The sequence below is a fragment of the Chironomus tepperi genome, unplaced genomic scaffold (assembly GCF_022539635.2).
Source record: "Chironomus tepperi strain 1889 unplaced genomic scaffold, CSIRO-AGI_Ctep_v1 contig_450, whole genome shotgun sequence".
In the NCBI taxonomy this organism is placed as follows: domain Eukaryota; kingdom Metazoa; phylum Arthropoda; class Insecta; order Diptera; family Chironomidae; genus Chironomus; species Chironomus tepperi.
Window position 1 is genome coordinate 358,257 of NW_027226572.1, and position 17,098 is coordinate 375,354.

At 31.6% G+C, this 17,098-nt stretch overlaps 5 protein-coding genes across 13 annotated transcripts in view; 3 read left to right on the forward strand and 2 right to left on the reverse strand.

Moving 5' to 3' along the window:
- The window catches only part of kmr (kramer), a 157,408-nt gene extending 152,404 nt beyond the window's left edge, over positions 1-5,004 (forward strand). For all 9 annotated transcript variants that reach the window (XM_070650918.1, XM_070650911.1, XM_070650914.1 and 6 more), the window contains one exon: positions 339-5,004. In XM_070650918.1, the coding sequence (XP_070507019.1) occupies positions 339-457 (119 nt within the window). In that variant the 3' untranslated portion in view covers positions 458-5,004. The remainder of the gene's footprint in view (positions 1-338) is intronic.
- A 464-nt stretch (positions 5,005-5,468) lies between these two features.
- Positions 5,469-6,165, forward strand: LOC139098667 (low molecular weight phosphotyrosine protein phosphatase 1-like). The gene is made up of 2 exons (XM_070650924.1): positions 5,469-5,696; positions 5,756-6,165. Exons 1-2 carry the CDS (start codon positions 5,561-5,563, stop codon positions 6,097-6,099), a joined length of 480 nt encoding a protein of 159 aa, XP_070507025.1. The 5' UTR covers positions 5,469-5,560; the 3' UTR covers positions 6,100-6,165.
- LOC139098666 (uncharacterized) lies at positions 6,147-9,948 on the reverse strand. The gene is made up of 5 exons (XM_070650923.1): positions 9,744-9,948; positions 8,208-9,661; positions 7,940-8,144; positions 7,418-7,590; positions 6,147-7,362 (listed from the first exon to the last, which is right to left on the reverse strand). Exons 1-5 carry the CDS (start codon positions 9,868-9,870, stop codon positions 6,421-6,423), a joined length of 2,901 nt encoding a protein of 966 aa, XP_070507024.1. The 5' UTR covers positions 9,871-9,948; the 3' UTR covers positions 6,147-6,420.
- Positions 9,949-10,187: 239 nt separating this feature from the next.
- On the forward strand, positions 10,188-13,540 carry wfs1 (wolframin ER transmembrane glycoprotein wfs1). The gene is made up of 4 exons (XM_070650893.1): positions 10,188-10,355; positions 10,421-10,494; positions 10,586-12,638; positions 13,095-13,540. The coding sequence occupies exons 1-4, from the start codon at positions 10,258-10,260 to the stop codon at positions 13,483-13,485; spliced, it is 2,616 nt and encodes an 871-aa protein (XP_070506994.1). The 5' UTR covers positions 10,188-10,257; the 3' UTR covers positions 13,486-13,540.
- Positions 13,541-14,488: 948 nt separating this feature from the next.
- Positions 14,489-16,752, reverse strand: LOC139098650 (vesicular integral-membrane protein VIP36). The gene is made up of 6 exons (XM_070650895.1): positions 16,585-16,752; positions 16,457-16,488; positions 16,243-16,320; positions 15,895-16,152; positions 15,616-15,828; positions 14,489-15,284 (listed from the first exon to the last, which is right to left on the reverse strand). The coding sequence occupies exons 1-6, from the start codon at positions 16,686-16,688 to the stop codon at positions 14,989-14,991; spliced, it is 981 nt and encodes a 326-aa protein (XP_070506996.1). The 5' UTR covers positions 16,689-16,752; the 3' UTR covers positions 14,489-14,988.
- Positions 16,753-17,098: the final 346 nt, after the last annotated feature.

The window sequence follows — 17,098 nt, forward strand, 5'->3', positions numbered from 1 at the left end:
GGCACCTGAAACTAGCTGCAATGCTGATTACCCCTTGCCAAGTGCAATATTACCACCGTAATCAACAACCTTTAATCTTATTACCTTCAAATCATCCACTTTAGCAGAATCAACCCTTAATGACCTGAGAAAAATTCTAAACAAAATTTTTTATTTTTCTCAGTCATGAAACATTACGATAAAAGTCATTCAAAAATAGCTTTATTAAAAGCTCTTGCAAGCTGTTTGTGGCTATATTTGAATGACTTTATGTAGCAAATGACCCTTCACCAACCAAAAAGAATTTCAAAAAAGAAAACTTTATAATTTAATCTTTATTTTCCATTTTTACTCAATAGAAAAAGCAATGGCCGTACTTCCATCAAAGATAAGCGAATTAGAAGACGAACGTGAGTTATCACAATCACCAGTCGATCCATTACCAATCTACCAACAAAGAGATAATTACTTCTCATAAATTTGTGTAATAACAAATAATGTTTAATCTACGAATTTGTTCTTTCCAAAAAAGGATTAGAAGTAAGACAAGACAACAAAATTGATTACTCGAGAAAATTTTAGAACTTATCGTAATTAGTTTAGATTTTCTATTGAATTCCGTCCAATTGATGACTAAAAATATAAAAATTAATTAGTATTGAGTCATTACAATATGTTGTTGTGGGTTTGGCAGTGCATTTTAATTTGGAAAATCTCAATTGTAAACAAACCACTTGGTCGCTATGACACTAAACCTAAAATAACGATTTTGGTACTCAGAAGAAGCCTCAAATGCCCTTTAAAAATAAAATTCATGCAAAAAGTTCCTTAATCCGATGTTATTAAATTAATTATAAACACCTAATTAAGGAACGTAAACACATTGTTTACTGAAGGAATGAAAAAACAGGCACTCGAGTTTCAAAAAGTTCATGAAACAAAAACAAGAGTTTTAACGTAACGTGATTTAAAATGATGAAAATGCACTGCTTGGAAGGTATTAAAAGGGATGAAATTTTTTGAGTTAAGATTACTGAGAATTTTCATCACATTTGATTAAAGTGCGAGGTATTAAAAGCTTTAAAGACGATTTAAACAATTTAAATGATTGTTTGTTTATGATTTAATGTTTATTCTTTGGAATTCAATGAAGAACTGACAAATTTCATTAGAAGGGTATGCAACTAAGCGAAAACAAAAATAATTTGAATTATAAATGACCGTTAATTAGTAAAAACCATATATCATCCCTAAATACCTTCAACACCCCAATCCAAATATCAAAAATATAACAACAAACTAATTGTTGAGCAAATTTTTCAGTTTAAAATCAATACGAACAAGAAATATTAAAAAATAGGAACTGATCAAAAGAATCAAAAAAACATTCATATTGTTCATCAAAAATTAGTCTATTAGACAAGTCTCTTGACACTTAATTATATCCAATTTTCAAATCAGCTCGATTTCCAAAACAAATAAAGTATTATAATCACAGCTTTCGAGCTTAAAGGCATTATTGCTAATGTATCATCACTGAAACAAGTAATTAGTTTCTTTGCATATCATTACAAATAAATTAGAAATATAAAAGAAATTGTCGAATTGCTTCAAGAGCTTCACATAAATTTTGGCTTCTTAAGCATTTTTGCTGCTTTCATTTTGGTCAATTAGGAACATCGAAAATGAATTTTCGTTTGCTTTTATTTATAGAGACACGAGGGATATAAATATTTTGATTGATATGCGAATACTTTGAATTATTAAATGATTTTGACGCAGAAGTATGAAGCTACACACAAATAATAGCATTTCTTGTTGTAGATTGACAATACAGAATTGAATTCAATTGAATATGGACAAAACAATTAATTTCTATCGTTGTAATTATTTCTAATTACAATAAAGTTTTGGTTTCTGGTTATAACGCTCAATTCAATTTCTTTGGAAGCAATTTCAGTTAAGATAATTAATTTTGAAATAGATTCAATTGTTTGATAGCTATTTTCTGAGAATTTATGCAATTAGGGTTTCTTAAAGACTCGATTTTGGAGAATTTGCGGAGACTGAGATCGAGTCCAAGGCCGGGATCATTACCGAGAACACAAGAGAATCCCAAGACCGAGACCAAGTCTTCCCAAGTGTCGAGATCGAGACCTAGACTAGGAACACTACCAAGACTACAAGGAAATTGTTTGAATTCTCGACAAATCGCTAGAACGAGACCAAAACTCCTCAATTTCGAGATTTGTCAAGACCAAAACTTCAAAGAACTCCCTTGTAGTCTGATCTGGTATCGGTTCCGATCTTGGACTTGAATCAAATCTTCCCACTCCCAGTCTCAGTCTCAACAACTGTTATACAACCCCCTGAAGCAATTATCATTACAAAACCCGATTGAAAACAAAACCTTTTTAAATAATTAATTACAAGTTATTGTACCTTCGTAACCACACATTAAACTATCACACATCAAACAAAGAAAACTCAATCAATTTAAAAGAATGAATACCATGTTACGTAAAATTATCAATCTATCTTAATTAAACAAAATATTATGATTATATGCATATTACTAGTTCAAATTAAGAACTTTCTATATGGATCGATATATCATTAACAAAAAAAACATATAACCTGTCATATAAATCGAATATTATCCAAAAAAAACTTCGTATCAAGTGTTTTGAGCAAAAAATAAATAAAAAAAAATTTTATGGAATCAAGAGTATTAATTTAATGAAATGTACCTCAAATGGAAAAAAAAATGTTGAATTTACCATCACAAAAATTATCAAAAACAATTATTGTCTGATTTTATGAATGAACAATTAAAAAAAATGAGGAAATTTTAAAGTTTTTGTGGGATTCGAGGAGTTTTTAAAGATAATTGTTGATGGTCCATAGAAAAAGTGCATTTTTTGAAGCCAAAAGTCGATTTGAAAGGAATTTAAAAATTTAACGGACTTCTCATTTTTGAAAAGATTGCATCTTTTTAGGTAAAAAAAATTGCATCCTTTAACTCAAAAGATTTGCATTGATTGACGCAAAAATTTGAAAATCAAATTTCCTTTAGCTTATTTTTAAGCATTTATTTGTTGTAAGGATGAACTTAAGTTACTAAAAACCGTTAAAAATTAACTTTGAGTTAGTCTGAACTACCAGTCGGATTAGAGCAGTAACTAGCTTTCAGCAACAAAACCAAAAGTCATGGTAATAAATGAAATGATTCTGATATTGAATAACATTCAATCCAATTACTTAATTGACATAATACACATCCTTAAGCAATAATGAATCTCCTTATCGTCAACAAACAATCTAAAGTATCGACAAAAAGACAACAACATAAAAAAGTGCACTTTATCTACCCACCATCAACATCAAATTGTTTACTCACTTTCTGTACATGATCAATTAAAATTCTGTTTTAATTACCAATCGATTGAATAAAACAACAATGTTAATTTGTAAATATTCAATTCTTTAATTAAGTGAAAATAATTTTTTTAAACAAAATAAAAGTGAATAAAAAAAATTCCATTATCGCGATATAAAAAAGACAATTTGTAGCCATTTAGCCTTAATTAATTATAGTGAATTGATTTATGTAAAAAAATATATATTTCATTTTAAAGTGCGCAATATTTTTTTTTTATTTTTTAAATTTAAATTTAATTTAATATAAAGTTGATGGAATTAAAGTTGTTATTTTATGTCTGGGGTGGATATAAATATTTTAGAGAATCTTAATTTGTGAGATGGTTCTATTGGGGTTACTCGAAAATCAAGGTTGACCCTCTTGGGTAGACCCAGGCCCCCCGCCTCGGGGTAGTAGAAATTTTCCATAGTTTTTTGGGTTTTTGCATCCAAAAATCCTAACAAATTTAAGAATTTTTCCAAGAGTAGGGAAGTGCGAGAGGTGTTTGACACTCAAATCCAGCACCTCCCCTTCCTCCCTGAACACGCCCCGGGGTAAACCCTTCAAAACTCCTCAAAACAACAACCCCAACCCCAGACAATCCTTATTTTAAAGTATCTGCAAATATTTTTTATTTAATTATATAGAAAAAGTATTTTAATTAAGCATAAATAACACATAAACAGAGAAATTTTACGTATATATCTACCCAGGTGCCAGGGGTGCATTTAGAGTTCCTTCATAGAGCTCGTAAATAACATAAACCCACCCATTCTCTACAAGACACTCTCCTGGCACCTAACTATAATTAAGATACAATACATGTCTATTAATTTAATGTATACATTCTTATTTTTAAAACATTTCTTTTATTAATGCCCTTCGCACGTTGCAGCTATCTTAAAAGAAGTAAAAATTTATTATCGTTTAAAGCAGAAAATACACAAGAGTAGTAAAGCTAAAGTACATGACGGTGATACTTATGTTGTAGATACACGACAAATTAAACATTTTTTAATGCCATCATGTAACATAAAAAATTCAATTGTTTTCCTTATTATTTTCTTTTAAAGTTTCGTTCATGCTCACTTTAGACAAAATAAACAAAAAAAAAAAATTGTGCAAAAAATTATATAATGAAAAGGTGCTGAATGACTTTTTGGAATGTAGATTTATCGATGCTTTGCATGCATGACTCATATCATATTTAGAACGTAGCAAATTATGGAACGGACGATGGAAAAGTTTTATTGAAAAGAATAAAAAAAAAATACCTAAATTAAATTGAAATTTAAGTCAATATATACATAATGAACTTATATAATAATGGATTGTATAATACTTTATCAATCACTTTTATCACTTGTTATGAAATAGGTAGTTGTTGAATGCAAGAACTAAGATAAAAACGATAATGCACCTTAGCAGTTATTAAGGATAAAATTTTAGATGCAAGTTATATAAATTACTATGTAAAAAAAATCACACACTATCTATTTTTAGGAGACATTTCATGAGGTATAAGTTTTAAGTTATTGATCTTACAGAAAAAAATTGTAATTAAATAAGAAAGTGAAATAAAAATAAAGTTGTTGAAATTTAAATTAACGATTTTTTCACTTTGAATTTTGATATTTAAGTCCAATTTCAGACGTAATTCACTACATACCTGATATATCTCGTGATTCCACTGATGCATGCAGCAAGGAACACTATTAATTATTGTACATTAACTAAATTAACATGTTCACTCTTTGAAAATTCAAACTTTAATGAATTTTCCCGCCAAAAACTCTCAAAATTCAAATTTTGAACTTTGATTGAAGAATCTTTTTGAATTTTGAACTTCCGTTATATTTGCAACTTGATGCTTTTGGCTTAGTCTTCAATTCTAATTAAATCCATCAATAAAACACTGATTTGTCACTTATTCCTTTCCCAACAAATAAAATTCTTGCAAAGCAACCATAGAATTCACAAGCAAACACAAAAACACCTTAACGGTCAAAATAAATTCAAACTTTTTCATACCCAACAATTGCCCACAATGCATTTGCCCAACCTCAAGCAATTTCATTTCATTCAAAATAATCAATCAGTGCAAAGCTCACGACTTGTTCACAACTTTTGCAAGCGAATAATAACCTAGTGATACATAAAATGTCTGAAAAAAAGAACGTCTTGTTCATCTGCCTTGGAAATATTTGCAGAAGTCCAATTGCCGAAGCAGTCTTTATTGATATTGTTAAAAAGCGAAATCTCACCGATAAATTTTATATCGATTCAGCTGCAATAGGTAAGAAAAGGTCAATTGGATTACAAATTGGTTAATTAACATAATTTTACTATTGATAGGGTCATGGCATATAGGTAAGAAGCCTGAACGTAGAGCATTGGAAACAATGAAAAAGCATAACTTAGAATACGACAATAAAGCTCGCCAAATCACAACAGAAGACTTCCGGAAGTTTGATTACATCTTTGGTATGGATGATGAGAATATGAGTGACTTGGACGAACGTAAGCCGTCAGATGGAAAGGCTAAATTGTTATTGCTCGGCGATTTTGATCCAAAAGGTGAAAGAATCATCAGAGATCCTTACTATGATAGCAATTCTGATGGATTCGAAAAAGCTTATGTCCAATCTATTAGATGCTGTGATGCTTTTCTTGATAAACACTTGGCTGGAGAAATCTAAGTCAATTTTATTGTGAATTTATGTTAATTAAAGTAAATTTGTGGGAGTTGGATATATCACTTTCTATTTCTCATTTTTTTATTAAAAAACTTTGCAAAAATAATCTACAGATATTCAAAAACTAGTGGTAAATCTCGAGTAACACATTTATGGCGACATTATGTCACTCGGAATATAAACAAAAAAGTGTGCATTAATAGTATCAATTAAACATGCAAAAAAAGGTATAACAAATTAATTCTAGGTATAAGGACGCGTATAATTCTGTGCAAAGAGACTGTTCCCCCTTACTTTAAAGCTGTTCATATCCAACAACAATAACTAATAACAATCTAAATCAACATTTTGTCCAAACGATCGCAAAACGTCATCCAAAAGTGTTGAGAATGTCTCGGAATGTTGTAACCATTCAGACTTATCACGAATTAACTGCTGCATATCTGTTGCTATTATAAAATCAAGAAAATCATCGGAACTGACCGAGGCAAATTTCTTAAATAAATCACCATCAATTTCACCAATATTGCATGGTTCGGAAGTTATTTTCAGATTCTCTTTGTACGTGTTTGTGAGCAATGTGATATCATCAGTTTTCAGTATTTGATCAATAACGGAATTAGCACATGTTTGAATTTCACCGTTTTCTGCTGATACACAAACTTCCGTCGTTTTTCTAATGTCAGCGGTGTTACGAACTTCGACATTCTTTTGATCGTCAATCATTTTAAAATCAGCATAATTGGAATCGATGACTGGCTTTTTAGTGATTTCTGGTCTCACTGTCTTACGCTTATATTCATCAATAAAATCATATTTATTGAGATATGTAGACATTTTATCAATTACAGACACTGCCTTATTAATCACTTCCAAATCACTATCCTGAAGACATTCAAGCAATATCCCTAAACATCCACGGACCGACAATTCATTAAGGACCTTCCTTAAACGTAATTGGATTTCTTTATCATTTAATGTGATTATCTTTTTGTGCTCCTTTGAGAATGTTACAGCTGGGAATGTTCCATTGATCATACCTTGATGGGCAAATTGTCTTTCAATAACAAGGCACCAAAATTGAAGAGCATTAACTCGTACTTCCCAATAGAAGTCATTTACAGCACAATGTGCCATGATTGAGAATATTAAATCAAGACAATTGTGTGGAACTTGACGGTAATTGTAAACGGCTGTAAGGCAAGCAACGGCTTCACGACGAACGACTCCTTCACTTTCATTTCCAAGAATTTCAACTGCATATTTCTACAATTAACATTTAAATTAATTAATCTACTAACTAAAATTTAATAATATTCACCTTAACATCCAGATCATGCAATGCTTGCTCCCAAAATGAACGAATTTTAATCATGGCAGCTAGAACTTTCAATGCTGAAGCTCTAACATATGGCTCTGAATCATTTCTGGCAACAATTTCAACTGTCTGGCAAATTTTATTGTTAATTATGTGTTTTTGGAATGGCGGGAATTCTGTGGAGAAAGGAACATAAATTAAATGTCAAGTTCATTCTATCAAAATGTCAGTAAACGATTTCTGGGGATCACCGAATAATTCAAGTTTAACAAGTGAAGATGCTGAGACTATAATTAATCTAAACAAACAAATTGATTTGACACGGCAATGTGAAATGCACATTTAGAGATTTGAAGAATATCCAGTTGTGATTTGAATATTTTTGAAGTAATTTTTTTAACGAACTTTTAGTTTTTAAATTTTTAACGGCTGTTTAGATTTTGAATTAGTTTGCTGTTGAATGGTTTTCGATGTACCGAAACATTTGTATGGTTTTAAAACACATGTACTTTTTCCATAACTCACTTTCATCAGATATGACAACAATAGCATGCAACAATTCAAGTACAGAATCTCTGACTTCCCATGAAATGTCATGTAGACGTTTATAGATAGTTGGACCGAGATTTTCCATTCCTGATCCTTCAAGTTTGTCCATCAAAAGTGCTAAATTCGGTGCTAAAAAGTGCTCGATTGAGGTCTGAATCAATTTGAATGATTCAACGATATGCTGCAATTAAAAATCGCATTAATTGACTTGTCTGAATAAATTAAACAGCTTATGATTAATTACCCTAGACGACAAGTTGGAATTTTCCAATAGTTCCAACAATAAAGGCACAATTTCTGTACTCTCGATGCATTCCTTCCATGAGAATTTGAATGTATCGATCATAACATTTAAGGCATTCAGCAATGCTGATAATAAATTCGGTGCTTGTAGAACTAATTGAATATTAACGCCACTTCCACAACCACTTCCCGAATCATCAACTGGCTCTTGAACGTATCCTTTAAGGACATAGATAAATATCTGCAATGCCAATGTTGCTCGATCACGTTTCAGGTATTTCTTAACGGATATAATGCTTTGGATGCAATTCACAGCTAAGTCAGCAACAAAGTCAAAATTTTCATGCGATAATGCGTCACGATATTGATATAGCATGCGAATTGTATGCTCACAACTTTTCTTGAAGATTTTTGAACATACTTCAATGATGTACTGATCACTTTGCTGATAACGTGACTTAATGATGTATAAAATTGGGAATGTTTGTATCATTGTTACTTGATCACCAAAATATAAGTCGTGATTCTCTAAAATCACTTCTTTTGGTGCTCTATCGCCTAACTTAAACCACAGTGTGTGATGAGTTTCAGCTACAGTATTTATGGCTTTTGGTACTTGACGATTCATGCAAAACATTGTTAAATTATAGAAATGTAAAGCATGTATATCTAGTGGTAAATCTGTTGCTTTTTCATCCGATGGTGGTATATCCATCGATGTAAGACGGGCAATATTTGATACATTCTGTGCGCGTATTAAGGATGATAAGAATGATAAATCCGTTTGGAAAGCATCTTGTGCTACCCATAGCTTATTTTCTAAACGATATTTGAGCAATATGAAGTAGGCAAGTCTCGTCCGTTTGTTGGATTCGACACACAGTAATAAAATTTGAGATAACACATTGATGCTTGGGGTTAGTTCCAGTGAAAAATCCGAATCGTCCACAACGATTGATTGATTATTTTCGTGATGCTTATAATTCAATATTGGTGCCATGATTGCTTCTAATGCCTCCGTACATGAATCATCATCCTTCATTAGTTCTGAGAACTTGACAAGTATATCGAAAAAGAAAATGCTCGAGTCTCGTATCAAGTAAATCGATGATGTTGTCTGATAATAATTTATGATTATATTCCAAACTTTTGTTTGTTTGATCCAGTGTAAACCGATTGAATGTTGTGAAATGGCATGTAATAATTGCAAATGCTTTAATTTGATCGGTGCTTTTTGCAATTGTGGATGTTTTTCAATTCCAACCCTTATTTTATCCAATAATCCTTTTTCTTTCATTTCCACAAAGTTCCATTCATTTGAGCAAATAAAGCACATAATCTTCAAGGTGAAATTTGCTATCTGTTGCGACGGAATTGATTCTGGATCATCAAATGCATTTATTGATGTCTCGATCCATTTCATTGTTACTGGATCTTTGATGAAATCACTATATTCTATAGGAAATGCATAGATAAGACAGAAAAATACATAAAATTATGAAATTAAGCGATAAGAATCGTCGATTAATGGACATACCCGTCTGCGATAAATAGGTTTGCATTTTTTCCAAAAATGTGTCATCCTTCATCAAATCTTGAGGCTTCATATGTGTTAACACTTGATGAAATTTGTCTCTGCATTCTTTAATATAGCTTTCAGCCATTGCCAATCATTTAATTCCAGAAATAACTAATTTAATTTAAATTACAAGATATTTTGTTGTTCTTGCTGATCACTTTGTTTTCCTTTAGTGTCAGATAAACGAGACTTTGGTTATGCTTCCTGGATGTCACATTTTATCCATTTTTAATAAATGTCATGCATATTTATGAATACAGATCTGTTAATAATGACGTTCCTAATAGCTGTAGATCAAAATAACTAGAGCATCTTAACGAATGAAGCTGAAAAATTTGATTTAATTTTACATGTATTACAGACTTTGTATAACGGATTTACACACACATACAAAGACAAAATTGTTGATTTTTTGATGTTTTTATTTAGATTTTTATTATTACGGAATTAAGTGTGATTAAGGCAGTTAAAAATGCCTAGTTGGGTTAATAATGGATCAAATGGACAAGATCCATCAAAGCAAAGAAAAAGATGGGAGATTGAAGACAAGAAACTACTGAAAAACTTGAGGTAAGAAGTAGAAATATGTTATGAAATTAAATAAATTTTAATTAATCAATTTGCCTATCAAATAGATATCAATTGGCCGAGGATGGCAATTCAGATTGTCAGTTTGAGTTAGCTAAACAGTTGTTAGAAGATACAGATGGTAAATTTCATATTCAAATGACATTTAATGATCATTCACGCATGAATGACGTCATTATCGTACATTACTTCATTTCTCTTCTCATTCGTAGATATAGATCCAAATAGGCAAGTTCAGGGAATTAGTTATCTCAAAAAGGCAGCAGAGCAAGGACATGAATTAGCATTGGAACTACTTGGTGCTTGCTTTCGAACAAGACGTGGAATAAATGCATCAAATGAGAGTGATATAAGGAAATTCTTGGATTTAACGCCAGCTGAACGAACAACAAGACGTGCTGCTCAAGAATTATTCAATAGTTTATGTAATGGAAATGAATATGTGACAGTTGAGCAGCTGGAACGTAGAATGAGGGAAATTTATAAGATCCAGAAGAAAAGTAAAAAGTCTGATGAGCAGAAAATGTATGAAAATGGAGAAATATCCACTAAAGATGAAGTTGAGGAAGCAAGTAACAGCAACAATTCGTCTCCATTACGAGTTCAAGCATCAAGAAGATCGCAGCATTTAGATGATCATGATCATCACATATCGGAAGCAAATTTATTGTCAGCAGCTCATAGCTACTCCAATGGGCATATTCCGTCAGTCAATCAAGCTCTCACATTATCAGCTCCACATCCACAATCATTATCTCATGTGCCGTACTTTCATCGTCCATTTTTCCATCCAGCAATGTTCTTTTCGCTATTTTATCATCGTCTGGTCAAGATTTTCTCAACATTTCCCACAGAGACGATCAAGAAATATCAAGTACTTATCGCCTTAGTCATCTATGCATTAATATCTAACAACATTTTCATCTCATTACCGACTTTTGGTTACTATTTATCATTAATCATCATGGTTGTTGCAAGCTTCAAAATGGTCAAAAGCAAGCATGAATTTATTGACTTTCGGATCTGGTCAGGACTGTTTCTATCCTACAATGAACATGTATATGCTGATGACTCGGAGAATTTGTATCTAAGGAACAATTTGAAGCCATTCTTTTGGTTCTTCATTGCATTCATATCGAATTTAATGATTTATCCACACATTGCTGATCAATGGCTGCCAAATTCAGAAATTACTGTTTTGTCATTCATGCTGATATTTACAACAATGTTCTGCTTTATGTACACATCATCAAGAAGCTTTGATCTCACAATTCTATTTTCATTTTCACTTAATGTCCTGGCTAAATATCCATACGAAACGGACTCAATTGTCAGCAGCAAATGGAGATTTCTGGATCTTAAAATTCCCGGCATATCAAGCTTCATGATTGGATCAGGCATAGAATTTTCAATGAATTGTCGCGGCATGCTCTATTTGGCAATATTCTTATTTCTGCTTATGCTTGCAAAACGTAAGAATTGGAGCGGAATCTATAAGTATTTAATTCCGCATTGCGTAACGCTTGCATGGCTTCAAATTTGCATCATCAATTCACAATCAGCAACAACTTTTGGATTATTACGCTCTGCATTAGGACTGGCTGGAATTCTTTTCTTTTTACCAATTTTTGGACTTGCTGTGCTTTTAATTCCAGTTTTTGCAGCTACTGAATGGCTTTCTGTGTCTGATTCAACAAATAAAATTTTTATTGCACTTTCAACTAGTCTCGTTGCCATATTGGGATCATGCTTTATGGCAATTTCTAATCGTACTGGAAAATACATAACATTTATTCACATTTCAATCTGCATTCTTGGAAGTTTCTTCCTATTTCGTCCGTACATGATGAGAAATGACAACAATTTATATTCATCGTACCTTCAAGAAGCGACATCAGCATCAAAAGTCATTTCGTCATCATCAAGCATTATTGACTCAATCGAGAGTGAATCGCTAAGTTGGGAAATTTATCACAAGTATTGCCGCTCTACGTCATACTCTAATAAGATTGATATGCAGCTACGATGCAGTCAACTTGATGGAACAAACATTTTCTGGGAAGGAACTGTTACTGAAATAGAAATTAGTAATGTTCATAACTGGAGAAGGGATTTAATAATTAATTATTTACCTGACTTTATTGGTAACATTGTTATGTGCTATTTTGGTGATGTTAATCAGGCAAATTGCTTTGAAGGCGAGAACTGTGAGATCAAAGACTATATTGAGACACAGAGAAGATGCAATGTTGATAAATGGAATATGTGAGTATTTGTTGCTTAATTTTGATTGTAGGAAGTGATTCGAACTGTATCAAAGCTGTGAAAAAATAACGAACTTTTGAAATTCAAATTTTAACGGCATTTTTGAAATTCAACGGTTTTCGGTAGATTAAAATTTGAATTTTTGAACTTCAATGGTTTTTGGTAGATCTTAAATTTAACGGTCTTTAAAAATTTGAAATTTTATCCGTTACGTACAAATTTTTGAATTTTGAACTAAGAAGCTAACGGCTTTTTTAAAGCAACGAGATGCTCTCTCAGCGAGTTTAAAGAACCGATTATTAATTTGCATTTAAATTGCAAATCGTTGACTATATAATTTTGATCGATGCATGATTTGCAGTTTTTCTTAATTCAGCACATTCAATTCAGTTTCTTAAACTCGTAACATCGCTAAAAAAATGCCTAATCATCATGAACTTTCCTTTCTTCACACAGATATGACTACGAAATCGAAGTGAAAATGTCATCATCAGCAAATACTGGAATACTAAATCTACATCCACGTCAAGAATCAAAGATTATTCTCAAAGCTACACATCCATTCGGCAATTTTACATCGCGCATTAACTCATCTGACAAAATTTGGTTCAAAGGAACTCTCAAGACTTTATTTACATCAAAATCTGACGATCTCTTAAATTGTAAATTTCATCAATTTACTCGAATTGAATTAAATTCACTTGGATGTCATCATTGTACTGAGAAGTCATTATCATCTGTATCTATTGCAACAAATGTTAATGTAGATAATTATTTAAAGGATATCCAACGTGGAGTTAAATATTTATTAAATGTACTATTCAATCCGTTAGTGAGATTCAAATAGGTTTAAATGTATTAATGATAGTAATAATAAATATTTTATTGATGATCAATGTTAATGCTGTTTAAGTGGTTTATTGATATATTGTGATTCACAGTGGATTGATAGGAACTAAACATCGTCAACTTACTTACTTATCTCGCAGGCCGTACAAAGTCAAGTACAAGTGTGATTCATGGCCTCCCTCAGTTTGCGCTTTAAGCTGGCTCTATCGCTTGCTTCCGATTGCCAAGTTCCAATAACAAGTGTGATACTATCAAGTTGGGTCTATTTATGACTTCTATTTGGCTATATACAATACTAAGGGTATGTCCGTAAATTATATAACGGAAAATAGCGTTTTTAGACCCCTACCAGTTCCATCGTGCTTTGCGGCAGAATCAGGAACTAAAATAAGGACTTCGTAATGAAATTGTGAACCCTCTTCTTGTCTTTGCCTTGCCAAATTTCCGAACGTTCCCAAAGTGCATACTGTCTTAAAATATACCGTCAATATTTGAGATCCAGTAAAAGATCCAGCATCATTTTTTATTTGAGATCCAGTCTCATTTGTTATTTGAGATCAAGTAAAAAAACTGGTACAAAATCAATTCGTATTCGATCTGAAAAGCTTGATTTATTCAGCAGGCGTTGTACATCACCATGTTCGTCAGCACGTCTGAAATTGAATTAACATCAAATTAAAATTCAATTTAAATTCTATAATTTCCGTTAAATTATTTAAATTATATGCAATTAATTTACAGCAATAAAAAGCCGGTAAGACTCTGTTATGCTGTAATAAGCTTATCCAAAAATTAAAAATCAATTTTAATTATAAGTTTTCAAATTAATTTATTTTTGTTTTTTACAATTTTTCTCAATAGAAGACTTGTTTCTAATAATGATAAAATTGAACCCTTTGATGATCACACTATTTCCCATCATTTAAATCTTTTTATTTATTTTTATTTTGTTTATAAAATCATGCATACAATTATTTATTTTTAAACTCATATGAAGCGTGTTTATTTCAAAAGTTGAAGAGAATATTTATTTATAAAAACATAAAAAAGGTGTAATAAACAAAATAAAACACTTAATTAATAAATTGATGGCGCTAAAAATTATTTAATGAGGAGAGATCCTTATGAAGGAAAAAAATTATGACGAATTTTTCATGAATTTTCAGCATTTTCTTGCATTATCCTTTCTTAAATCCACAATAAAGTGTCTTAAGTGATGTGACCAGAGCAGAGCAGGCACCTCTGACAGGCAAGAACCATACAAATTCTCCATAATTTTTGTCTGTCACAGGTTTTTGCCTTGCAACTCTGGATGTGACGATAGAAATTTTTTACATATTAGGGAATAGATTTAAATTTTTTATTAATGTTTAGTACTCGAACTCATCAAGGCAGGAAGAGGATTCCACAGACAAGGAAGAAATTTCTGTTTTTTTTAGACAAATTTTCTCGAATTAGTTTTACGTGTCGAATCAGCTTGTCGAGTTCGCTTTGGCTTGTCTCAGTAAAAGCGTTTCTTTTTATTTTGTTGATATTTCTCATAGTACATATATCCAGCGATGGACATGATAACAGCTCCAATCATGCCAAGCAATAAGACAACAAAAATTTGAAGATTCGACCAGCTTGGCTTGGGGTCATCGACATGTTCTCTTGGTTCTTCAAATTTAGATGCACGTGGAACTATTTGAGCACGTTCAGCGGTCGTTGCACCTTCTAGTTCGAAGAATTTCATGGAATTTAATAAATGATTATCGCTTAAATCACCAGTCGTTGCTGATGCTCCAAAATAATATCCTGTTAATGAGAGGAAGTAAAATGTCATTAAACGTGATAATCGAAGTGAATAAAAATATTAATGAGGTAGTTACACAACAAAAAACGTGTGGAAATTAACACGTAATCCGAGCTTATTTTCATACATGATTTAATGAATGATAAGAATGTGATTAGACAGAACCACATAGATGTTCCAAATTGGATAGCAATTTCATAACCATGTATGAATGCTCGAAAACTATACAATTCCCATTAAACTCTCTTAAAACCTTATAAATGTTTTCAAATTTTAAAAAACCGTTAAAAATTTAATCACGTGATTAATTTCCAAAATTTTCATCCAATTTACCTGTCGGCAATTCAACACTATCGACGGAAAAGCATTCTTTCCATTCATTCTTATTCTCTAAATCCGTAAAGAGTGAAAGGACGTCGTTTTCATAGCGAATTTTCAACTGCGTTGTATGCTCTACATTTCTAAATCTAGCTTCACATCCAGCAAGTTGCGTATGTGTTCCATCTCTATCATGATCATAGTGCAATGTTCCATTATTAATCATAGCTATAAATAAATTGTAAACAACATTAGTCACAGAAAAAGCTTTAATTATAGTAAATAACTGATTACCAGAAATGTATGGATGTTGATGATTATGTGGACCATTATGATTTGAATACGTATCGACAATAATAGCTAATCCACTAAAATAATCCTTACTACCGAAAACAGGACCAACAACCATTCTGTCCTTTGCGTACCATATAGCTAATCCATCTCCAAAGAGATCCTTTCCACGTCCAGCTACTTTGAAATCAACAATTAATTCCCAATTGCGATTCCAACAAGGAATTTGATTCCAAATAGCTCCGCTCATACTTTGTTCATCTAAAAAAAAAATTGATGAGCAGAAAAAATTACGTCAATACACAAATAGTACGGTAATTGTGACACGTATATTCTGAGACAATTAAGTACCTGGCGTTAAACGAACATAATTTTGTGTGAACATAACTGAGCCTGTGTAATCCCAATAAGGAACCGAGAGACCGGCAGCTATTAATAGAAAAAAAATGGATATGACGGTAAGTTAGCTTTCCATAAATAATTAATTTACAAATTTGCACTTGTTATTGACACAATTATCAATTGAAGGCATCAAAGGTCAATAAAGTTCAATATTAATACTCACTTAAAAATGGCTTTACTAATGAATGTTCTCTCCTGGTTTGGCATTAGCGATAAATTTAAGGCGATAAAAAATGAAAAACGTAAAAAAAATTGTGCAAAGCTTCCAAAAATTGATAACAATTTTATTACCTATTATAATTATGTTCTCTGATAGGTCTTTGCGCTAAACACGTTGTAATTTGGAGTATAAATATACAAGCTATGCATTGATTGATTAAATTAAGTCTCTCCATGGTTATTTTCTTACTAATTTTAATTAATTTATTTCTGCTAGATTTTTTTTCAGTTCAAAACAATTTTTTATAGCAACGAATTTTATAGAATAACGTTTTATAGCAAAAAAAATGGGGAGTGAAACTAAATTCGCAAAGTTGAATTTCCCTTGAAAGGGGGTTGGGTGATTGTTTCAAAACATTTTAGCATGTGTTTTAAGTAAAAGTGCTATTTTTTGGTCAATTTGTCTGTCAGATATGAGGAATTTTAGTTAAATTAATTAATGTAGAATGTATTCATTGGGAATCAATGATTTTTAGTGACAATTCGGATGAACAAACACAATTTTCATCTGGAAGTCAATCAGTCACTATTGCCGCTAACATGCGCTTCTGTATTTTGACCAGTATACCGTCAATTCCCTACTGGA

Coding starts and splice junctions, on each gene's coding strand:
- LOC139098667 (XM_070650924.1), top strand. CDS start 5,561: ATGTCTGAAAAAAAGAACGTCTTGTTCATCTGCCTTGGAAATATTTGC. Junction 5,697..5,755: donor TATCGATTCAGCTGCAATAG/GTAAGAAAAGGT, acceptor TACTATTGATAG/GGTCATGGCATATAGGTAAG.
- LOC139098666 (XM_070650923.1), bottom strand. CDS start 9,870: ATGGCTGAAAGCTATATTAAAGAATGCAGAGACAAATTTCATCAAGTG. Junction 8,145..8,207: donor ATTCCAACTTGTCGTCTAGG/GTAATTAATCAT, acceptor TTTTAATTGCAG/CATATCGTTGAATCATTCAA. Junction 7,591..7,939: donor TGTTGTCATATCTGATGAAA/GTGAGTTATGGA, acceptor CTTTCTCCACAG/AATTCCCGCCATTCCAAAAA.
- wfs1 (XM_070650893.1), top strand. CDS start 10,258: ATGCCTAGTTGGGTTAATAATGGATCAAATGGACAAGATCCATCAAAG. Junction 10,495..10,585: donor GTTGTTAGAAGATACAGATG/GTAAATTTCATA, acceptor TCTCATTCGTAG/ATATAGATCCAAATAGGCAA. Junction 12,639..13,094: donor AATGTTGATAAATGGAATAT/GTGAGTATTTGT, acceptor TTCTTCACACAG/ATATGACTACGAAATCGAAG.
- LOC139098650 (XM_070650895.1), bottom strand. CDS start 16,688: ATGGAGAGACTTAATTTAATCAATCAATGCATAGCTTGTATATTTATA. Junction 16,153..16,242: donor TTATGTTCGTTTAACGCCAG/GTACTTAATTGT, acceptor TTTTTTTTTTAG/ATGAACAAAGTATGAGCGGA. Junction 15,285..15,615: donor TAGTGTTGAATTGCCGACAG/GTAAATTGGATG, acceptor TCTCATTAACAG/GATATTATTTTGGAGCATCA.